This window comes from Lepisosteus platostomus, chromosome 2 (assembly GCF_059453375.1).
Source record: "Lepisosteus platostomus isolate fLepPlt1 chromosome 2, fLepPlt1.hap1, whole genome shotgun sequence".
In the NCBI taxonomy this organism is placed as follows: Eukaryota; Metazoa; Chordata; class Actinopteri; order Semionotiformes; family Lepisosteidae; genus Lepisosteus; species Lepisosteus platostomus.
Genome location: NC_142612.1, coordinates 27,478,696 through 27,503,101, shown reverse-complemented (window position 1 = coordinate 27,503,101; position 24,406 = coordinate 27,478,696). Strand labels below are relative to the sequence as shown.

The following is a 24,406-nucleotide window of genomic DNA, read 5'->3' as shown; positions in this document are numbered from 1 at the left end:
TATAACATTCAATTGCTGTCTTTTCTAGCTGATTTTAGGACATTTGGGACATTTCAATTCAATACATATTCATCATTTCCTTCAATGACTTGGACACAGAACTGTTAAAAAATTATCTTTCCTATATAAGCCAATTTCCTCCATAACCCGATAAGAGTGAAAGCCCAAGGGAAACCCTGTGTGGCATTTCCAGTATAATCTTTTGATCACATCAAATTGAATCCTTCATGCTTGATGCATAAAAAGGTGTTGTTTTGAAAATTCCCATCCAAAGATTTGCTGCTGCCATGTAAAAGGTTTTTGTTTTCACATTAACTTCTCTAGTGTGTGAAATCCACATACTGTAGCTGGATTTTTTTGCCTTTACATATACAGTATGTTACATTATCTGATGTCCAAGGGTCCAAGGCAGGATTATACTCTGGTTGAGATGCCAGTCCATTGCCCATTACACACACCCTCCAGCTACTATTATTTTTATTAGAGACAGATGCAAGATTTATACACTAGTATACAAATGACTAAATGGCCATCATTATTTCAGCAGTCCAGTCAGATTCAAATTACTGCAATGAGATGACAGCATATTAATAATAATTAATTCCTTAAAATTACAGTGTATAGCACTTTTAAGACAATTCATAGTCAGGGATTATAAGAATGGTGTGATTACTAAAGACCAATGGTAAATTTGGCCAGAACACCATGGCAACACCCCTACTCTTTTCGAGAAACGCCCCAGGATTTTTAATGACCACAAAGAGTCAGGACCTCTGTTTAATGTCTCATCTGAAGGATGGATATATTGATGTCAAAAAGCATATTAACATTTGGCATAATTCGCCTGGCTGATAAATTGTAGCCTCGCCGTAAAATCAAGGCCCAGAAGACCCCCAAAGAGATCAATAGAGCCCATAACATAATGCAGACTGAATTTAAAGAGCATGTAGCTATGTGAGCTTTGGGATATTAGATATGCAAGGTTTTGGAAGAACACAATCTTGAGTTTGATTGGTAGAGAATGAGATTCCACACTTCTTTGGAAGATGCTATGCTGAGTTACCTGCAACTGTGGCACTGCGGTCAGCTTTACTTAGCTTGGTGCAGAAGTGGTAATGGAACCAAGAACACCTTCTAGTAAAGTCTAGTAGTAGTGGAAGGCTTGGATAAATTTGTGGGTGAGTATTTCTATAGATTGAATGTAATGAGGAAGCCACAAATGAAGAGGCCAACCGGAGACCGCTCTACAGAAACCGAGGACCCTTACGAGACCACAATTGTGGAGGTTAGTGTCCTCAAATCCATTGACAATAAACTCTCTATTCTTGAACTTCTACACCAATATCCCAAAAAAAGAAAGCCAGCCTCAAATTGATTCAATCACAGATTAAGACACTCTAGTAAGTCAATATCAAGCTACAAGCAACAGTTAAAACACTGACTGATTGGGTTGAATTTATCACTATTGAAAATAAAATAATGAAAGAAATTATTTTGGATAAACAGTGTTGCAGCATGAGTGACAATCTTATCCTCTCCAAAACATGGTATTGATGATACAGAAAACAAGTTCAAAGAGTTCATTCAGTCTTCTTTGAAACTTCCTCTTGATACTATAAACCAAATAGGTTTTGACCGTATCTACCAACTTGGAGCCAAACATATTACAAACTGAAAAGCTCCACGGCCCATCACTGCAAAGTTTGAATACTACAAGCAGAAGCAATTGGTCAAAAGTGAGGGGAGGGAGTTGAAAGGAATGAACTACAGCAAAGGTCAATTCTCAAAAGAGATACAAGAAAGAAGAAAAACAGATGCTACCGATGAGATGAACTGTACTGACTGTGAATAAATTATATACTGTATTCATGGTCAATATTCCCATGACAGGAATATCACCCCATGGTTTTATGAACCTTTTGCTCATGAAACATGTAAAATAAAAACAGAGGTCTCACTTTATAGCATTCAAAACACCTGATTAGTCTCCTTACCCAAACTAGCATGCCCCCCCGTTGTAGCAAGTACCCCTGTGCTTCCTCTGTGTTTCATGTGGTATGTGTTTTATGTTATATGTCTGTCTCCGTATTTATATATACAACTTTCACTATGTATCTCTGCATGTTTGTGTAAATCTTCTTCCATTTGTATGTATGCTGGGTTATGTGCAAGATGTATCCCAAAAGCAAAGAGGAAAAAGCCTGTTACAGATTAATAGGAGCATTCTACATGGAAACTACACAAGATTATGATCTATTGGAATATAACTATTGTAAGCATATATAATGTCATACAATTATAAGCATTTATATTAGTTTCAATCAAAGTCATTTACAGTATATACACACAGACATACACATTGACACACAAATTGCCTACTAGTATTAAATTCTTCCTACTGAATTAAAAACCTAATGTTGTCATCTCTTAAATTTTTTAGCTGGAAAATGCTTGCCATAAATTCACCAACAAAAAGAAGAAAGAATTTAATAAATGAAAAGCAAATATAGATCTGTTACAGAAACACATACTGTACTGTATTTCAGGATTTAAACAAATTATAAACACATTTCTTTATTTAGATTTTTTTCACACTCATACAAGTCAAAGAACTGTTGCAATACTTATTGAGGAAAATGTGCCACTGATTAATAAATCTACCTTAGCTTACCCCAAAGGGTATTATATTATCATTAATGCTACTAATAATGATAAAAGTATAAAAAAACAGAATATGAATGAATCAGGACTGATATTTTGAAGCTATAAAATCCTCTACCAAATGAATATACAGGTACCTATTTCTCACCTTTAGAACTAACAAATAATTCAATGATGGCAAACATAGTAAGTCATCTAAAAATTCATCCAATTATCACCTCTGACCATGCACCAATCAGTTTTAATCTTATTGGCAAACATCTCGCAGAAGCATACTGTATACTGGATGGTATTTCAATACATCCCTACTTAAAGACAGTGATTTTGACATTTACTTTAAAAGAGAATGTACGTGCTTTATGGGACTAAATGAAATCCCCAGAAATCTCACCAACAATACTCTGCGAAAGTAGTGTTAAGAGCGAAACACTCTTAATATTCATACTCTTCCATTGAGATAAAAAGAAAAAAAACAGAAAATGACTTGAAATTAAGAATTAAACAATTTTAACGCACGTACTGTATGTTGAAAAACCCACAGATGAAATTCAATCCAAATTAATGGAAACCAAGTTTTGACTTAACAGTATTATAAATAAAAAAACTGTTTTTGTTGCAAAGGCTTAGATATAATTAAACATCACAAAACAAATTAGTAAAAAAGAAATAAAGAAAAATCATACCAGGAATCAAAGGTGGAATTTAGTAGTTTTGGAAACTACTATACACAATTGTATATAACTTACAAAGAACCAACCCATAAGAAGTTGTTTGTTTGTTGTTGTTGTTGTTGTTGTTGTTGTTGTTTTTTGGGGGGGCGTAAACTTCTATAAATTAAACAAAGAACAAGCTGAAACCATGGATAAAGCAATAGCAATACAAGACTTTAAAAAAGGCAAAATAATAAAACTCCAGGACCAGATGGATATCCCACTGATTTCTTCAAACATTTCTGACAAAGCATTTGACCTTTGCTCTTCAGAATGACATCTGGAATAAAATCTTCATCTATACCACCACACATGAATACAGCCTCAATTTCTGAATTACTAATGCCAAAGACCCAGCACAATGCTCAAGCTACCATCTTTAATCAACAGAGATCTTAAAATAAGTAGCAAAGCACTATCAACTCAAATTTAATTTATCATCTCACACCTTAATCATCTATACTAGGTTTATCAAATTACATGCAATGTCTCTTTAATTTAATAAACATCTCAAAGAGAAAAAGATACTAATACAATTATTGTATGTTTAGTGTTAAAAAAACAATGTTAAAAATGTCAAAGTGATTTGGAAATTTCTATTCAATATATTGAAACAAACTGGTTTTGGGGAATCAATAAAGGATTGGATTAAAATATTATATAGTTAATCTAAGGTTATGGTCTCTACTAGTTGTATAGTATCACAAAGATTCACACTATACAGAGAGAGCAGACAAGGCTGCCCACTTTCTCCATTATTATTTGCATTATTTATTGATCCCTTGGTTGCTGTAATATGCCAAACTGAAAATATCACCAGTATTACACATAAAATCTGCCTCTATGCAGATGATGTATTACTGTACTTAAAAAACTCAACTAAATCATTGCCAGTAATCACTAGGGTTATCAATCTTTATTCAAATATATCTGATTATTCTATCAATTGAAATTAATCCATAATTCTATCCTTGTGGGAATAGCTGGAATGCTACAGCTCAAAATCCCACACTCTCCTCAAATGCAACATCACATTGCATGATCCAGGGTAGAAAAAGTGACTTTGTATAAAAATCTGAATACTTGAATATACTGGTTTCAGCATTTTTATACTAAACACCAATAATACACCCACATTTGATTTTTTACCAATAAAAATGGAATTCCATATTCTACTGTATATACTCTACATACAAGCTGCCAAACACTGCTATGTATGCTTGCATTGGCTCCATTTTCTATTTTCCTGCAGGCAAACATATTTTTTTTTCCTGTCAAGCCCTCACAATTTAGTATTGCTGGAAGGGATCCATCTGTGCATATATGCAGAGTAAAAAAAAAACCTTCTGTAATATCACTGCAACCTAGTTTATAAAACAAAAGTTAAAAACATGTTTTCATTGCTCATCCTCAAAGAACTATCAGTGTTAGCTTCGAGACACCTTTACTGGAGATACTGTAGCCAAACACATGCATTAAAAGGCACATTTCCTTTTTTTCTGGAACCTTGTGGGCTTCACCCAAGATCTTTATACCAAGGATGAGAACCACAGAATGAAATCTGTTTCATCATAACAATCCCACAACCACTGTGGGGAACCAAAACCAGAAACATATTGCTACACTGTGAAATGGGATGGAAACAGCTGAGCTTAAGTGTCACATGTAGAATATGAACTAAGTGGTCTTTCATTACCTGATGCCAGAGCCCAGAAAGTGGGCAAAATATATTAAAACAGAATTATAAGGGCAAAAGGTAGGGACTGTTCACCAATTAGCATGGTGGAGTTTATTAAATTACACTCTTTCAATCTCCTCTGCTATACAGCCTCTAAGAACAGAAATGAAATCCCCTTTCTTGACCAGCACTCATACAAATCCTAATGAAATTACCTTTTCAGTTTTTCCTCAGTAGAAATGGCATTCAAAGCAAAGCAGCAATACAAATTCCACAGCTAAAGGCAATGATTTTTGAGTCTAGCCTCGGGGCAGTCAAACATTTTAACTGAGAACAAGTATTAGAAGTGATTGATGTCAATGATAAAAGTCAGGAAATAAAAAGTACCACACACTGTTATGCTAATACTTTCTGTTCTGAAATGTTTTATTAGAAAACAAATGTTTAAAGTTAAGTTTTCTATTCGTATAAGTCAATTCATGTAAGTATTATTATGGAAAATCTTTGTATTAGTATAGAATCACATATAGAAAGACAGTAAGCACATAGAAAAGTATACTGCACTGGAAAGCAATATAAAGAAATTTATCATTAAAAACACAGGAAATTGGGGAAACAGGAGTGCTACAACAGTGATATTGGGGTGAAGGGAGGGGTGCTAGAGAGGATATGAGCAGTGCAGTGCTAAGCCAGGGAGGTGTTTTCAGCCAGAGAGTATTTAAGTGCAGGGAAGCGGAAGTGTGATATTAGAATTTGACCTTCAGTACACCCAAGCTTCTATTCAGTAATGCTATTTGACTCGGTGTTACGTCCTAGTGTATGGTCCATGTGTGTTTTGTTGCTATGTTCCACACTTCCTGACCTTGATTGTTCTTCCTCCCCCATTGGTCCATCATTACATCATTGTTTCCCTGTGATGTCATCATCAATCAGCTTCTCAGCCAATCAGAGTGCAGCTTATTTAGTATACAGTATAAGTTGGAGGTTTCCTGAATGAAGGGACCTTTCGTTTCGCTTTGTTTCGCTTTGTTTGTGTGTTTTCGGATACAGTAGCTTTGGCTTTGTTGTTTTGTTGATTTCTGTTCATCTCCTTGTACTTTCATTTGTTTGTGTGTTTATCCTTGTTGTTGGGTACATTCTGCACACATAGTTGATTTTTGTATTAGTCACACTAGTTAGTGCCTTTTGTCTTGTATGGTTTTGGGTAGTCAGTGAAAGTTAGCTAGGGTGTTTGAAGATGCCGAAGACCGAGTGTTTCGGGTTTTCTTTTGTAGTTAGGTCAGCTTTCCCTCACTTTCTTAGGCACCGCTCTAGTTCCCTCTCCCTGTGTGTTATTGTGTCCTATTACATACCAGTCACTTATTCACCTTAAAATAATCTCTTTTGTATCAACACTTATCACACTTCCTAAGTCCCTCACCAGAACCCACCTGTATCCAAAAATGATCCTAAATGTTACACCCCTTTACACCTAGACACTTGGGGTCATAACATTTGGTCACAACCTGATGAGTATAAATAGGTATTTAGTATTTTGGCTTTAGTTCACCTGGCTAAGGAAATGACAGTACAAGTACAGTACAGTACAAGTCAGAGATCAGTGTAATCACATCCCCCCAAAAGAAACCCCAAAACGCTGAGATACAGTAGATTTGAACACTGAGCTAAGAGCAAGTCAGTTTGATTACGGTTTCACAGGAACCAAGCAGCATGTCCCTCAGAATTTATTAAAATAAAAACTACAATTTGATATTTTTACATTATTGTGTATTTCCATCTAAAAGGGCTTATTCATATGCTGTGCTCATATGGCTTAAAATTCAAGTTTTTTACACGTTTCCACATGCCAAAAGTTAACACATTTTTGTGCTGTGGGAAAATGCACAATATCATAATATACAGTACAGTAATTGAAATAACAATAAGGAATTAGTGAACCAGAATATACTGGTCAGAGAAAATAACTACTTTTGATGCAAAAGGTAAAATACAGAATAAGTTAAAATAATTGCTTTTGCAAGTTTTCAAAAAAGCTTCAGCCATCTGCTTTTATAAATCTTGGTCTGGCTGAGATATAAATGTTTTAGCCATTTCATGTGTTATCTCAATATAGTTTATATAGAAAAAAACATATTTTTGTGTCTTTCATGTTGGCATACACAAAGATAATATAAAACAACTAGTTATCTAGAATGTAAAAAAAAAATAAGACCTCCAATTTCTTCAAAGAAATATATTATAGACTTTCTACTGGGTACTGTACAGTATATGCACTATGTCACAAGTGAGTGTCTTCACAGATAACTAGATTAAAATCTTTGACAATACCTTTTAATTGTAAACCTGAAGACCCGAAGAAGGCCCCACGGCTGAAACGTTGTGTTTTCATTCTCCTTTTTTTCCAGCATGGAATAAACCTTTTACTTGTTCCTTTGCAGCCTACACATGCTGACGCAGCTACCCACCTTTTAATTGTAACCGAATCAATTGTAAGACACCACTAATTACCAGTAATGTCTTCAGCAGAGCTATCCCCACGCAAAAGATAAAAAATCAAAGCATATATTTGATCAACCTAGACTAAAGATTCCTACTTGTACTCTAAGTCTATCATTTAGCTGGTCTCAGGTATTTGTGAGAAATACTTGCAAGGTAACACTGGTCTTTTCAGAGACTCTTGACAAAAATACCATAAATTACTCAGGATTGTTCTGCATAGCATAAACTGATAAGCTACAGATGGGAAACATTCTCCAGTATTCATGGTTCATTCTGTTTCCCATCATTTCAATAGTGATGCATGATTAAAAATTGTATTTTGCTGATGTTAATGTCAGCAGCTAGTGAGAATAAATATCAGCTGTGTTTTTGAGAAAACATTCACACCAATGAACTTCCACTGCAGTCACAGAAAGGATGACCATTACATTTTACATCCAAGGGTCTGTGCTTTGATTATAAATGAAAATGTTCTTTGAAAATTTTAAACATGGTTTTGTTTCATGGTGATCTAGTCAAATACTAGATGGTGATCTAGTCAAATACTAAAACTAATTTACGTTTTACATTTTTATCTACCAAAGTGAGAATCCACAAATCATAACTTAATCATGTAGAACATGTTTATCAAATTCACAAAATTGCTTTTAATGCATAAACATCCTAGCATGTTTTTTAATATAAATAGGTACTGTAAGTGAAAACCAGCTTGATTTAATTTGCCAATGATTAGCATGAATTACATAAAAAATGAAACAACTTTCACCTTCACATAACTCACTGTTTTTTATTGGTTATTATCTTTAGTGATTACATGTTGTAATCTGTTTTCTTCCTACAGTACACATGCTTTATTTTATATAAGAAATCTAAATTTCATTTGAGTTAATGCTGATAATCAAAGTACAAGATGTAATGAGGTTAATTCTGATGTGCAGCTTTAAAACATAGAAGCTATGACAGGAGTGTTACTGTGTCTAAGAATATTATATTACTGTATATTTAAGCCAAAAGACAGAAAAAAATAAATGGGGAGCCTAATGTTAAATTGGCGTATTTAACATTTTGTTTTAAGATGAGACCTTTAATTACTACAAGTAAGTACTTACTGGTCTTTAGAAACATGTTACATTTTTTCTCATGTGGTTTTAGTGTACATTGCTTTCAATTACAGTATAGTGAATGGCTGCATGATATAAAAAAATGTTAAAACGACAGAACCTAGTATTCTGCACACATTTACAAGACGTATTTTTGAACTGTGTATTAAAATGACTAATATTTAAATACCAACATACTTAAGATAAGTAACAGGTTTATTCCATGCTGAAAAGAGAAGAAAGAAAACACAACATTCCAGCTGTGGAGCCTTCTTCGGGTGTAAGGGCTTCATTTCTATTCCCCTACACCCAAAGAAGGCTCCACAGCCAAAATGTTGTTTTCTTTCTTCTCTTTTCGGCATGGAATAAACCTATTACTTGTTCCTTTGCAACCTACCCATGCTGATGCAGCTACCCACCATAATTAAGATAAGAATTGTTGACTTGTGATTCCATTCTCTATTTTGTTAATTTGAAACCTGACTTGGGAATTGATAAAGATTACTTCAAAACGTTAAATTCTAGAGCTTTCAGCCTTAGTGTTGATGGTATCATTCTCCCTTGTTACCAGGAAGCACATGGTTACTTGACCAGTCACTGTTCCACTGCTATTCATCTCACTACTAAATGTAAAAGCTTCCCAGGGGCTTTTGGTAGATGTAGTGCCCATCAAACTCAGTAGAAGATGACAGCTTGCATACTGATGCTGGTACAATACGCTGTTATTACAGCATAGATGGAAGACAGTAGCGTGATTCTATTAGAACTTGTTTTCTCCTGTATCTGGCTTGTTTGTTTACCCCAGCATTCTACTGAAACTATATTAAAGTGTTTATTGTTTGCTTATACTTTTACTACATTTATTATGTGTCATGAATTACTAACATTTGTTTTCGGCAATGTGTAAATGTAAACAACACATTGGATTCAATAAAAATACTCTTATATAAACGCATTTCTAGTTTTCTGTCTTTACTGACTTCCTGTTTTTTCTCTTGGCCATTTGGTTTTAGACTTGAAAGGTGTTAAAAGCAATTTCTATTCATTTTAACCTCTACACATTCAGACACATAAATCCAAGTATAAACACAAATATAAAAGTGAAAGGAAAAATATGTTCAAACACTGACAGATACTGACAGTTAGCAAGTTTTTCCTTAACCCTCCTCAATCAAGTTGGGCTGTCAGAGGCAGATACTTGCACTGTAATAACCCTCTATTGAAGACAGATTTTTATCATAGAAAGCACATATTATAGAGTTATTGAACTGTAATAACATAATAATTAAAAAGAATGTAAAACTCACAATAATGTATTTCAAATAGTTACTCATATTGTTGCAGTTTTTCAAGTTCCAAGTTTCAAGTTTCAAGTTTATTGTCATTACACTCATATACATGGTATATGGTATAACGAAATGCTATTTAGCTAGCTCTCGGACATAAGTAGTACAAAGAGAAAACAACAACAAAATACAATTGTGTAGCAAAAGAAAGACAGAGACAACAGGCAGTGTGCAAAAAACAACAACAGACGATGTGCAAAAAAACAACAGGCAATGTGCAAAAAAACAACAACAGGCAATGTGCAAAACAACAAAAAGGTAACAGGTTATGTGCAAAAATATGCATCAACAGAATAAAACAAAGGGATAGAAATTATGGGGAGTGAGCTTTTGACATGTATGGTACAGGTAGATTTTCAATGTGTGTTTGGGTTTTTGGTAAGAAAGAAAGGAAGAAGGCACTGTGAGGTTCAGATCATAGGTGAGAGGTGACGTGAGAGTGAGAGTGAGAGAGGCTGGGAATTTAACAGTTTGATAGTGCGGGGGTAAAAACTGTTTCTGAGTCTGGTAGACGGGCCCGAATGCTCAGGTACCGTTTTCCAGATGGTAGCAGATCATAAAGCCTGTAGCTGGGGTGTGTGGGGTCTTTGATTATGCTTAGAGCTTTCCTCAAGCACTGCCTATCATAAATGTCCTGTATAGATGGGAGGGCATCACTGTAGTGATGTACTGGGCAGTTTTCACCACCCGCTGTAGGGCTTTGCGGTCAGCAGGACTGCAGTTGCCATACCACAACTGGTATGCAGCCTGTCAGTGTGCTTTCTGTAGTGCATCTGTAAAAGTTAGTGAGGATCTGGGGACATATCTTAGCCTTCTTCAACCGTCTTAGGAAGTACAGGCGCTGTTGGGCTTTCTTGATCAAACAGGTGGTGTTGAGAGACCATGTGAAATCCTCGGTGATATGGACACCAAGGATTTTAAAGTTACTGACCCTTTCCACTTCAGTCCCGTTGATGTGGATAGGGGCATGTCCGGTTTGCAGTTTCCTGAAATCAATGATTTCAGGAAATGTTTGTTTTAAATATAACAGAAATCAAAACAAAGAGTCATGTAAAGAATAGAAATGAAGCTGATACAGCATATTTTGCATAAAGAAAACGTAAAGGAAGAAATGAAGCTGATATATTTTGCAGAACTTACTGCTTATGTTCTTTTGTACTGTTTTGGACTTCTTTGAGCAATCCAGTTTTGTTCCCTGTGGTTTCTTGATTTATGTCATGGCCTGGATAATGTAGCCATCTCAGGGTCCTTTTGGCCTCATTATTTTTTGTTTTGTTTCCAGCTGAATTTTTTATTTTGTTTTTAATTTTAAGATATTAATTTGGAGACTTTTTTAAATCGGTTCTTGTCAGTTACAATGCCAGGTCTTCGATCACTGCATGTTTGTTCATAAAGTAAAGCATGCAGAAAATGATTTTAAATCTCTGTTGTGCTTTCCTGTAATCAACCTGTGTATGATATATTGTAGGCTTCAGGGTTGACATGTTACTACACTGACTCAAGATTTGACTTGAGATTTGGATGCTGGGATGAGACTTGTATTGGGCCTGTCAAACTTGATTCAAATATATCTGACTGAGACACATCAAACATGCACACACAAATACAACTCTAACAGAAGCAAACAGCAGTAACTAATAAAACAGGCAATAGTATGTCTCTGCTTTACTTACAATACTTAATCTTTACATGAGTTTTATTGACAGGTCTGGACTGGCACCTGGGGAATTCAGATTGTTTAGGAAAAAATGCAAATAACTTCCAATATTCCTTAGTAAATAACAGGTTCTCAATGAAACGTACAAAACAAAAACCATCAACCATCAATAGTCAGTTCCTCATATTTGCCATTTTCAACTATTTCTATGGTATGAAATTGTAAAAAATCAAATGGAACTAAGAGTTAATTGCCAAGAGGTCTGTTTTCCTCAGTTCTCTTTTTATAAAGAAACACATTTGTGCATCAAGGGCTTAACTGAACATTGCCAGCTGTGTTTTTAACCCTTATTAAAGACAGTGCTCACTCATCACTGAACATAATTAAACCAGTACTTCATGAAAGAATTTAGTCTATAATGAAGAATAACTCTACAATGAAGAACTAACTATGCAGTATGTAGAGTATAAAGGAACACAAGTCAAAAGTTATTTACCTGCCAAAGGCAAACATCTGTTTATTATTGCTCCTTCATTTTTAATTAAAGTTTAATTTAAACTTTAAATTATATCTTTTATAAAGTGACTAAAATTTTACTATTTGAATTTTACTATTTGGGTATTATTTGCTGTATATATGTAAAATGACAAACTACAACACAGTGCAGACATTCACTTGTGCTTCTGTATTTAACATGACATTTATATAACCATGAAGTTATTTCCTAACTTCAGTTCATTGTAGTTTTGCTACCAATCTCAATATACATTACTTCTTAATGACTATATTTCTAATATCTGGATTTCATGGGCAAATAAGCCTACTTATATCTTAATTATTTAAAACTGCTATTGCTGTATGATTTTTACTTCCAGTTTAAATGGTTTCTACAGTTAGTCCCACAGAGTGGGTGAACATGGTAAAAATTACAAAAATCATTTTTAGGAAAAATAAATATTTGTTGTGTGTATCCCTGAATTGCTTGCAAAAGTATTCAATAATTTCCTACAGTGTCCAATTCTGAGAAATTAAAACATGAGGCATACACATTTTTCAACTTAATATTGTTCCAACTATAGGTGACTATGGAAGTGTCACTAAGAATCTAGATACTGTACAATGGTTTACATCTGGCTAATGTCAACATTGTCAGTTTCAAAGGAAAGAGATCTTTGGCTGAGATGTAGGGGTTTCAGATTCAGTGATCAAAGTAATCGTAAAGTATACCTTGGTTTACCTTAGCTAATTAAGTTCCATGTAAATGATTAAGTGTCAGTCAACAGTCCACAATGACACTACAGTATACAAGAAGCAAATGGAGACAATGGACAAGACCACAAGAAAGATATCGGAGGGGAAAGCTCCTTGTTCCAGTTCACCTGCGAAGACCACATTGGAGCTAAGTATTTGAACCTTGTTAAGAGGGCTAGATATTCTGTGTTTTTTAAGGAACTCTGATTTCCTGCGTAGAGAATCCCTTGGTTAAAAAAAACAGCCTCTCCTGGTTTGTGGGTACATTATTAGAATAGGGAGATAGGTTCACATTCATTTGGTGGCATTTGGGTTTGCAGAGAGAGAGATTTAACTCCAGGTTGTATTCTATCTAGTTTAGAAGGCATTTTATCTCATTTTTGGGCTTTGTGGGCATTTTATATAAGAGTTTGTATTCTATGGTTATGTTGTGTGTAGTTTAGTCTGTGTATTGTCACTGCTAATAAGTATTTATTTAACTAAATGTGGCTGAATTATTACTCTTTTCATCAAAGCTGCACGAGAGAACCATTAACTCAAATGCCTCGAACTATTCCAATTGCTCAGGTATATTTTAGTAAAATCTTTACAAGTTGGGAATTATAATTATTTTTTACTTATTGATTTATCCGATTGGTCAGTTCCTGATACTTGCCATTTTCATACTCCGATATTTGTGACAATATCTTATTCAAAACTTGTATGCTCAGATTGAAGATTTCTAAGGGTAAGATAAGGGTAAGGAGAAATAATGTGAACCACTAAGAGGTGTTAGTGGGGCCAGCAGGGGGCGCTCACCCTGCGGTCCATGTGGGTCCTAATGCCCCAGTATAGTGACGGGGACGCTATACTGTAAACAGGCGCTGTCCTTCAGATGAGACGTAAAACCGTGGTCCTGACTCTCTGTGGTCATTAAAAATCCCAGGGTGTTTCTCGAAAAGAGTAGAGGTGTAACCCCGGCGTCCTGGCCAAATTTCCCATTGGCCCTTACCAATCATGGCCTCCTAATAATCCACATCTATGAATTGGCTTCATTACTCTGCTCTCCTCCCCACTGATAGCTGATGTGTAGTGAGCGTTCTGGCGCACTATGGGTGCCGTCGCATCATCCAGGTGGATGCTGCACATTGGTGGTGGTGGAAGGGAGTCCCCATTACCTGTAAAGTGCTTTGAGTGGAGTGTCCACAAAAGCGCTATATAAGTGTAAGCAATTATTATTAATTATTATTATTATTGCACACAGAGGGCACTGAACTAATTGCGTGGCTTGTTTGGGTAATTTTGTGGACCTAAATCAATTAACGTTGGCCACAGTAAAGGATATGAGTATTTATTCAATCATGACTTTTACATTTTTCTTTGAATTTAATTTACTATTTACATCTTTTTCTTTGTTGATTAGGTAGTGTATATAATGAATACTGCTTTTTGAACTGTCATGACTGCAAGCTTTAAAGCAAGAAAATGTGAAAACTGCATGGGTATTATTACGTCTCAAATTTGATTCAACACAAAACAAAGACCACAGGTTTCCCTATGGGCAAGAAAACAAATTAGATATACATTCCCAACAGTTGGGCCGTGTGGGAAATATAAAAATATAATTCAATTACAGTAATGATAATCCTTAACACTTTTATAATAAAGATTCAGCTTGGATTAGGTTCTTATTATCTAATTTAACAATTGATATTTCATCTTGATGTGATTTTCTCAGAGAATAGGAAAAGTGAGATTGTGTGGTCACAAGTAAAAATATTTATTTAAGCAATATTGGAAATAATAATAATAATATTAATAATAATATAATTGCTTAGCTTCAGTGGGTTGCCATTTGTGAGTTGTTGGGTGATATGGCTGCTGGGTGAAATAATCAAAGAACAGAAAAAAACACAGGTATGATAACATGACATCCCTGAAACCTGTATCATTAATTACAGGAAAGTGCAACAGCAACACATTTAAATTCACTTTCAGCATGCTTCATTTAAAAAAAAAACATGCATTAACTGAAGACCTAACATGGAACAAAAACAGATGAAAACAAATAACAAGAACTAATTGAATTTTTACTTTAAAATTTCAATTATCTATTTATTTTCTATCTGCTTTATCCAGTTCAAGGTTGTGGGGGAGCTGGAGCTTATCTCAGAAAACAACAGGTGCAAGGCAGGATACTCCCTGGGCAAGATGCCAGCCTATCCCAGGACACACACAGACAAAAACACACTCACACCAGAGCCAGATTTCCCAGAAGCCAATTAGTCTACCTGTATGTCTTTGGACAGTGGGAAGAAACTAGAACACCTGGGGGAAACCCACGTTAACACAGGGAGAACATACAAACTTCACACAGATAGCACCACTGTGTCTCCCAAATTTCAGTCAACAGGGAAAAAAAAATTAAGATGGAATGCAATCCAGAAAATATGAAGACAAAAGAACTCCGGAAGATGGATACAGTCGACAGTGTATAACATAAATCCAAAAAACAGTAGGGAACAAAACTGGACTGCGCAAAGAACTCAAAAACAGTACAATGAACATTAACAGTCACAATTATGCAAACTTTATCGGCTTCATTATGACTTTTTATAAGTACTGTAGCTCAGTGTTTTCTATTTGATATCTGTAGTTGATGTTGTTGCTATCTGCAGTGATACTCTGCACTTGTCTTCACTATGAAATGTGAACCATCAGCATGTTGAGCTGTCTTTGTGACTGAAGCTCCTGTCAATTGCACCCCAACAATCACCCCTCTTTCAAAGTCATGGGGGTCTACTCTTGCAGCCAAGATAGCCATTATTATAGGCAACCACACTTGTCCAGATTTACTCAAGCTCCACTTCTTTGTGGAATCCCTTTGTTTTCAATATACTTGGAGTCCTTCATTTACCCATTTTTAATACCTGCATTTAATAATATTTTTTTCATATATGCATATTCTCACAATAACTCTATAGGTGTGTCTCTACACTTGTGTAACCATAAAGGGCATTTTGACTTCACCAAATTTGTAAAGGGCCACTCTGCTGATGAGACAGACCTTCTCCATCATTTACCTTTAGGCACTGTGATCAGTATTCATCCTTCAGGGAAAAGGTTAGATTAGGTGCCAGTTTACCCTTGACGAGCTAACCTCCATCATCAAAGCTGTCATGTGAAATGACCCAAATGAGTATTGTAAGCACAGTGTGTTAGTTTGAAACATTTGTGAGGATGTCTGTGTTTGCATGTAGTGTGTTTCTGATGGTAGAGGTCACTCCATTAGGAACCCTGCTTTTGTATTATCCAGAAGATTGCTTTTTGTCTGTAAAATCCCTTTATGTCAAACAAAGATTCCAGTGCCATTGATGTTTGTAAAATGTCCAATACCCACTGAGTTCTGTCTAAACAGGAATCATGCTCTTCATGCTACAATTGAGATTATGATCCCCATAGTATCCATGGAATTGTCTTCCTGTGTCTAATAAGTCAAGTATCTGTCAAACTTTCAGTCCATTAACATCGGCCGCACTGCTGTGTTTGCCAGTGCAATCCAGCTTTTTCTGGCAGTCTATTTTGTCTTTAATAGAAGTGGGAACAAGAAAGTGGTTCCTCATGCTCATTGTTTACATTAAGCCCAAGAATTTCACTGATTTTCTCAACCTGGGTAAAATGAATTGTAAATGACAGCAGCGGCACAGTTGTTATCTCAGTCCACAGTGACCTCTGGTGGGAACAGCAGGTGTTTGGCAGTAGAACCTCATTGACCAAGGCCTGCCAAACCTCTTTGCTAGTCAGCAGATAACAAACAGGCCTACGTTAAATCACTCCTTATTCCCAGATGACATACCCAGTAGCTTACTTAGGAAGCATCTGACAAAAATTGAACCATTGAGGACAATCATCTAAAACAATTGGCAGACAATTTAGGTCAGAACCAAGCTGGGTCTGATTAAGCATATAGACTTTACAACAGCATGTGTGCTGAGAATGATTTTCTTTTTATTGTGGGGGTAGTATTAAAAGCACCTTTCAAATGTAATTATTAGAACACCATATATGATTTTAAATATGAACAGTGAACTTAATAAAATAGTCCACATAAGACACCAACACTTCTATTTCCTGTTTTGCAATCTTAATAATGTTCTTTAATCCAAATGCTTGTAGTTATATGTGTTCATATATTTGTAATTTTATGGTAACCAATAATCAACCCATTTAAAGGCTATCAATTAAAAAATAAATTCTTATCTCCTGTTTTGGCAATGGATTAATCTGGAATCTGATAGCATTACTGTCATTACAGAACTACGGCCACTAGAGACTTGAAAATAATTGCTTCAATGCAACTATTCAAAACAAAAATAAGATCTTATGTTTCTGGCAAGCTTCGATAATACCAAGCCTTTTTAGCTGACTTTTAACTTCAGCCTCAGACAGAAATCCTTGAACCTCTTAGGGCCAATAGACTCCAAACATTGACTGTTAGACTCAATGAACCACTGTAAAACTGATGCTGTTCACAGTGGTGCATGAATTATTTTACAGCTGGCAAATAATGAACAGGGAAACTTGAACTTCACGCTTAAACAGATTAACACTTGAATAAAAGGTGTTTGTTTGCCTTTTCGGTTCTAAACATTAAGAAATAATCCATCTACACCTTTTGATTTCTAAATGTAAAGAAATAATTTGTTCCAGTCTCTCTCTCATAGAGTATATACACCCAAGGACACATGGCATTTAAAAATTCATCTTTCAGTCACGTAGCAGTGGGGGAGGGATGACATAATGTCTGCACCTTCATAAAATGACCTTGATGTATTGATGTTGAACTTACACAACCTCAGTTATGTTATCTGTGGATATAACCAATGATATGGTGTTCGTGTTGCTGAACGACATTCTAGGATTTGTTCAGGGTAGTAGCAACACAGAACTGTTCCCAAAATGTCATGTGTTCATGAATATATACAGTATATGAGAGAGAGACTGTAACAAATTATGTCTTTACATTTACATCAGTAGAACTGATTATCATTTTGTTGCATTTTTAGGAATAGATATTACTTTTTTATTGGAAATATTTGTGTAGACATACCCCTAACTCGTATTGGTAGATTCCATACAGATATTATCTATGTTATCGTCTTGTTCCATCATCAAAATTATTTATTGTGTTAATTATGCCAGTATAAAATAAAGAAAAAAGATCATGGAAAAAAAATCACTAATGAAATCATTCACAAGTTATAGATCAATGAAAACTAAGAAAAAAACACACAAAAAACATTCCTTTTGAAAAGACCTCGAAATGAAGTGCAAAACAGGTAGGCAAGGGGAGAAAAAACGAGCTCAAAATGAATATCCTCAGTCTTCATTTATATGTAAATCCAAAGAACTGACAAATCAATTCTTCTCATTTCAATAAAGACCTGGAAGCACTTCAGCTGTGCCATTGATTTGCTATGCAAGATGAGTACTGGCATTTCTATCACTTCACAGTGATGCAATGTAGCTGGTATAATTCAAAGCTCCTTTAATCTTGGTTCTAACAGGACCATTTCTACTTTAACAAGTGAACAATGGCAAAAAATGGAAATCCATACCCTAACAAAAGTTCTGAATCAACACTTGCAGTACTCCTCCCCATCCACTCCTTCAAATCATCACATCACGACTGAATCAAAAGCCTGTTATCTCAGCGTATCTAAACTTCGAGAATTTGCATGTTTTATTATCTATATTATTTTTCAAATTAAAACCAAACATTTCTACAAAAAATATGAAATTATTTTAGACAAATGTTTATTTATATTTTGTGTTAACTGCACGTTTGGTTTGTTGATACAGTTCCCACTTATCTACTTTGTTTATATATACTGTTCATCCACACACATACAGGTATTCCCAACAATAAATTAAAATGAAAATTCTTATTTTAGAAGGGCATTAGAAATGGAACATGACAGAAGTCACAGGAAAGAATAACTGTTCTAAAGGAACAAGTAAAGGTTTATTCCATGCTGAAAAGAGGCAATGTTCCTTTACAGCCTACACATGCTGACGCAGCTACTGTACCTACTCAAACTGTAACTGTTCTAAATAATTGTACGGGTATATCATCCTTTGTAATGCTTTAGTGCTTTCATTATTACATTAAGAACAAAAGAAAGATTACAAATTAAATTCAGCCATTCAGATCATCTAGCCCATATTGTTGGTAGTAGCTAACTGAGCTGAGTATCACAACTACCAATTTATTGAAAACAAGAGATATTCAGCTTTACCAATGTGTTTGGGTACCTTACTGTGTCTCTCATAACCCTTTATGTAAAATAGCCTACTATTCTCACTTTTTACTGCACTTTCCTTAATTTGAAAACTGCAACCTGCGCAAATAAAAAAAACAAACATTTTTATATGCTCTAAAACTCTGGCCGAACCCCAATTCTGCATCAATGCAGAATGCCACAAGTAAGTCTCAAAGCCACTCTTGACAGATGTCAGTAATTGCTTGTCCTTTAATAAGAAACAATTGCATATAATGTGGATGAAATAAAAAAAAAACATCTTTGCAATCCTATGGATCAGCTGCAGTATTGTGGCACAGCAGATGCATAGTACAAGAGAAAAGATTATCTTGTTCCCACTATATCCCCCCGAAGACTTACAGTATAGGATGATCTGCTATTTGCTGTCACCTGACCAGTCCACCAACAATGATTGTCAGGTGGCTAGATGTAAGTGGAAAGAGGCTACACCTCTGTTTCCTCCTCCAAATGCTTTTTTACATTTGACGTCTTGTAGACTGAACATGATTTTAATGTTGCCTGAAAGTGAAATAAAAATGTAAATTGAGCAGTAATCTTTACTAAATCATTACTACTACAGCACTTAATGACTATGCTGTAATATTGACAATACAAAATTGTACATCAATGTTAAAAAAAATCTAAAAAATATTTGAGTTTTATCTGAATCTACACATTGCAGCCATTCTTACTTAAATTATGAAATTTACATGTTCTTCTTACTGCTGTCCTAATTTGCACAGGCTGCCGTTTAAATAAGTAATCAGATGTTCACTGTTTTTTTTACAGATGAATACGTTAAATTGGTAGTCTAAACCTCACCCTCAACATCAGCAAAACCAAGGAGCTGATCGTTGATTTTAGGAAACTGCAAACCGGACATGCCCCTATCCACATCAACGGGACTGAAGTGGAAAGGGTCAATAACTTTAAATTCCTTGGCGTCCATATCACCGAGGACCTCACATGGTCTCTCATCACCACCTGTCTGATCAAGAAAGCGCAACAGCGCCTGTACTTCCTAAGACGGTTGAAGAAGGCTAAGATATGTCCCCATATCCTCACTAACTTTTACAGATGCACTACAGAAAGCACACTGACAGGCTGCATACCAGTTGTGGTATGGCAACTGCAGTCCTGCTGACCGCAAAGCCCTACAGCGGGTGGTGAAAACTGCCCAGTCCATCACTACAGTGATGCCCTCCCATCTATACAGGACATTTATGATAGGCAGTGCTTGAGGAAAGCTCTAAGTATCATCAAAGACCCCACACACCCCAGCTACAGACTGTATGTTCCGCTACCATCTGGAAAACTGTACCGGAGCATTCGGGTCCGGACTACCAGACTCAGAAACAGTTTTTACCCCCGCACTATCAAACTATTAAACTCCCAGCCTCTCTCACTCTCACCTCACCTCTCACCTATGATCTGAACCTCACAGTGCCTTCTTTCTTACCAAAAACCTAAACACACATTGAAAATCTACTTCTACCATACATGTCAAAAGCTCACTCCCCATAATTTCTATCCCTTTATTTCATTCTGTTGATGCATGTTTTTGCACATCTGATGTTACCTTTTTGTTGTTTTGCACATCGCCTGTTGTTGTTTTTGCACACTGCCTGTTGTCTCTGTCTTTCTTTTGTTATACAATTGTATTGTTGTTGTATTTTTTCTTTGTACTACTTATGTCCTTATTCAAGACAAGTCACAACTTTTAAAAAAACAGATTACTGTAAAACTGAAAATAAATACTACATATACTCCATATAAATTTTGTATTTTTAACATTAAAGTCTGTGGTAATGTAAGGTTCCATGTGGTAATTAAGAAATATCAATTTAGTGGAGATTTAGAGCTCAATTTACACATTAATTTAGTTTGGTTTCAGGGCAACTTTAAAATCCTGTTCTTCTTCAAAGTGTCTGGGGATTATGGGGCCAGGTGCCATCTGTAATTACTGAAATGCAAAAAAAAGATACAGCAGATCATATATAGATTGCTGCAACAATTTTCACTTGTCTCGTTTCTCTCTTTCCTATAATTGTTGCATTTTAACATAATACTCTACTTCAACAAATGTTTTCACATGTAAATTAAAGCCAACTCTTTGTACTGAATTGCTCAATATCACATGTAAAGGCAAGCATTCTCCCAGAACTACAGTTGTATTCCACCATCACATAATAATTCAAACCTCTCAGGAAAGCATAAAACTATGTTTAATGTGTTTCATATGTATGTTTTATTACATATTCAAGCACTTATATTGCATAAATAATATTATTATCACCCTGCAACTCACAGCTGGCAACCCACTGAAACTAAGCAGGTGTGAGGTTGGTCAGTACCTGAATGGAAGATCTCCTGGGAAAAACTAAGGTTGCTGCTGGAAGTGTTGTTACTGTAGTTGGGAGTGCACACCCCGCAGTCAGTGTGGGTCCATATGCCACAGTATAGTGATAAGGGCCTAATACTGTAAAAAAGGTGCCGTCCTTCGGATGAGAGGTAAAACCGAGGTCCTGACTCTCTGTGGTCATTAAAAATCACAGGGGGTTTCTCGAAAAGAGTAGGGGTGTTACCTCGGCGTCCCTGGCCAAATTTCCCATTGGCTTTTACCAAATCATGGCCTTCTAATTATCCCCATCTATGAATAGATCCCCTAACCACTGATAGCTGATGTGTGGTGAGCATACCGGCCTGCTATGGCCATTATCTACTGTAGGTGGGGCAGCACATTGGTGGTGTTGGAGGGGAGTCCCCATTATCTGTAAAGCGCTTTGAGTGGTGTGTCCAGAAAAGTGCTATATGAGTGTAAGGAATTGTATTATTATTATTATTGTTATTGTTGTTGTTGTTATTATTGTTACAATATTGGCATAATAATATTGACATTTTGTCAGCTTGTGTATGCCTGTACATAAGTCTATGCAGAAAAGCACATTAAGTGTTTACAAACAAACTGTTTAAATGTTTAAACTGTGGAAAACCTTTTTGCACTTTTCACAATAAAATGATGATTTAGAAACCAGTGCACATTTCTGATGGCAAGGGCAGCATGGTGAAGCAGAGGTTAATATTGCAGCAGTTCAACTGCTGAGTGCTATCTACAGTATGTGGAGTTCATATGTTCTCCTTGTGTTTGCATGGGTTTCCTCTGGGTCCTCTGGTGTTCTCCAATAGTCCAAAGAGATACTGTTGGTTAACTGGCTTGGTGCTGGTGTGAGCGTGTGCATGTTTGTGTATGCCCTGTGATGTACTGGCATCCCAACCAGGATATTGTGTCTTGCGCCCGTTGCCTTTTGTATCTTGCTGGGAACGGCTCCGGTTTCCCCATGACCCTGTATTGGATAGTGTCTAGAAAATGGATGGATGAATCTTTGATAGTATCCATTCTTGAGAGATTTATAATTCTACCTCTACCAGATGCTGTTGGATGTATACAATTGTCATGGCATTTGCTGAAGTTTTTATTTTATTTGTGCTAGCTAATCACTAAATTTTTAAACCATCCTTCAGTTATGGTGAGTTAAACTTAAGAAGGTAAGTAAGGGATAAAGAGAATAAGTAAGTAAGGGATAAAGAGAAGATATTCACACTCCAGCTCAAAACCTGAAAATAAGAAAGAGGTGAGAGGTGCAAGAAGAACAGTTGAAGTATGCAGCAAACTGATTGGAAAAAAAGGAGTAATTTATATAAACTGAAAATAGAACAACTTGTTACATGTATAAATATTGTAAAACATAAGTGTTAGATTTAAATTTTAGTGTTCTACATTTTGTTTGCTGGTGCATGCTAAAGTGTGCATTTTTCAAAACTCACTTGTGTTACATTGCTGTCTCTCTACAATAAAGAGACAGTGGTTAACAGCCTTCTTGTCAGTACCATGCATGTTTATAAAATGTATATTACATTACAGGTATTTTGCTTTTTCTGTATTTAATGTAGAAGCTACAGTACAAAGTGTAAAAAGTATAGTGTAAATAAAACAATTTGTTAAGTAGTTACTAATAAAACCAAAAGAGAGACAAATATACAGAGTATATAAGGCATAGCTTGCCTGGCTGAGGAAATTTGGCAGCCTCAGCCAAGCACCCTGAAAATATAAGGTTACCTAGAGAGAATCCTCAGAAGCACTGATGCAAAATTTAAACCACTGATCAAAGAGCAAGTCAGTTCTACTGCAGTTTTGCTGGAACAAAGTGGAGTTTTAGCCAAATGCGTGCCTATAACAAATGCCACAACAGGAAAGACACATACTTCCACTTGTATGTGTAAGTGCATACAGATGCGATACTTCAGAAACATGTATGCTGCAGGTGCTAGCATGCGGGTCAGCGAACAGGTGAAATACAGTAGGGTCCACTTGCAGATGAGCAGGATGTTATCTTCTTGGGTTTTTAGTTTCAAGTTATAACATATCAGTGAGATACAACACTGCATCATTATGATTTTTACCAGTTGCCGTGTTGACATAGAGCTACCTGTGGGGAAGCAGGTTATGCAGAAGCAGTGGGCAGCAGAAGGTGCTGGGTGACTGGGAGAGTAGCTTGACAGGAAGAAAGAGGACACTAGTTTGAGACTGGAATTCTGTGGTTGCCACGGATGTTGCTGTCAACCAGAGGAGCTGCTGTCCCACAAGGAAAGCCTGATGTGGAACGCAGAACAAAGCTGTCACTTGCAGAATTTATCTGGAGAGTAGTGAATTTCAAGCTGAAACCCCCAAAGAAAGGTGGTGGAGGGAACCCATCAATGTACTGTAGCAGTCTAGGCACCAGTGCTATGGACAGTGTGGGGGAGAACAAGGAAAACTGGGTCCAGTGTTACTGATTCCATGTACTCATGCCTATGGGGCAGAGTGGAAGTCAGTGACCAGGGGATGCTGAGGTAGACAGAGAAAAGAAGAATGTTGGAGAAGGGAAGAGACAAAACAACATAAATAAGCTGGACCCATACAGTAGGTGTGATAGGTTGGACGTTCGACCAGAAATGGAGAGAGAAGAGGAAGGGTAGGAGAATGGAGCAGAAGAAAGAAGAAAGAAAAAGAGAGGGGAGGACAACAGTCTTTGACAACAGAAAATCTGGAACAAAAAAGGCAAGTCTCTTTTGAGGAAAATATTTAGGCTGAGGACTCCAGTACTGGATGAATGAGATGAAAGTAAGGTCTCAGCAAAGCCAAATGCAAAAGTTTTAATTCCA

At 36.0% G+C, this 24,406-nt stretch overlaps 1 protein-coding gene across 5 annotated transcripts in view; it reads right to left on the bottom strand.

Annotated features, from left to right (window-relative positions):
- gpc5a (glypican 5a) overlaps positions 1–24,406 on the bottom strand; it is a 350,786-nt gene that overhangs the window by 201,255 nt on the left and 125,125 nt on the right. Inside the window, exon 7 of one of the 5 annotated variants that reach the window (XM_088603546.1) lies at positions 2,549–3,488. The exons of the other annotated variants lie outside the window; for them this stretch is intronic. Within the exon in view, the coding sequence (XP_088459672.1) occupies positions 3,351–3,488 (138 nt within the window). The 3' untranslated portion in view covers positions 2,549–3,350. Of the gene's footprint in view, positions 1–2,548; positions 3,489–24,406 lie in introns of those variants that run through there. 5 annotated transcript variants of the gene reach the window in all.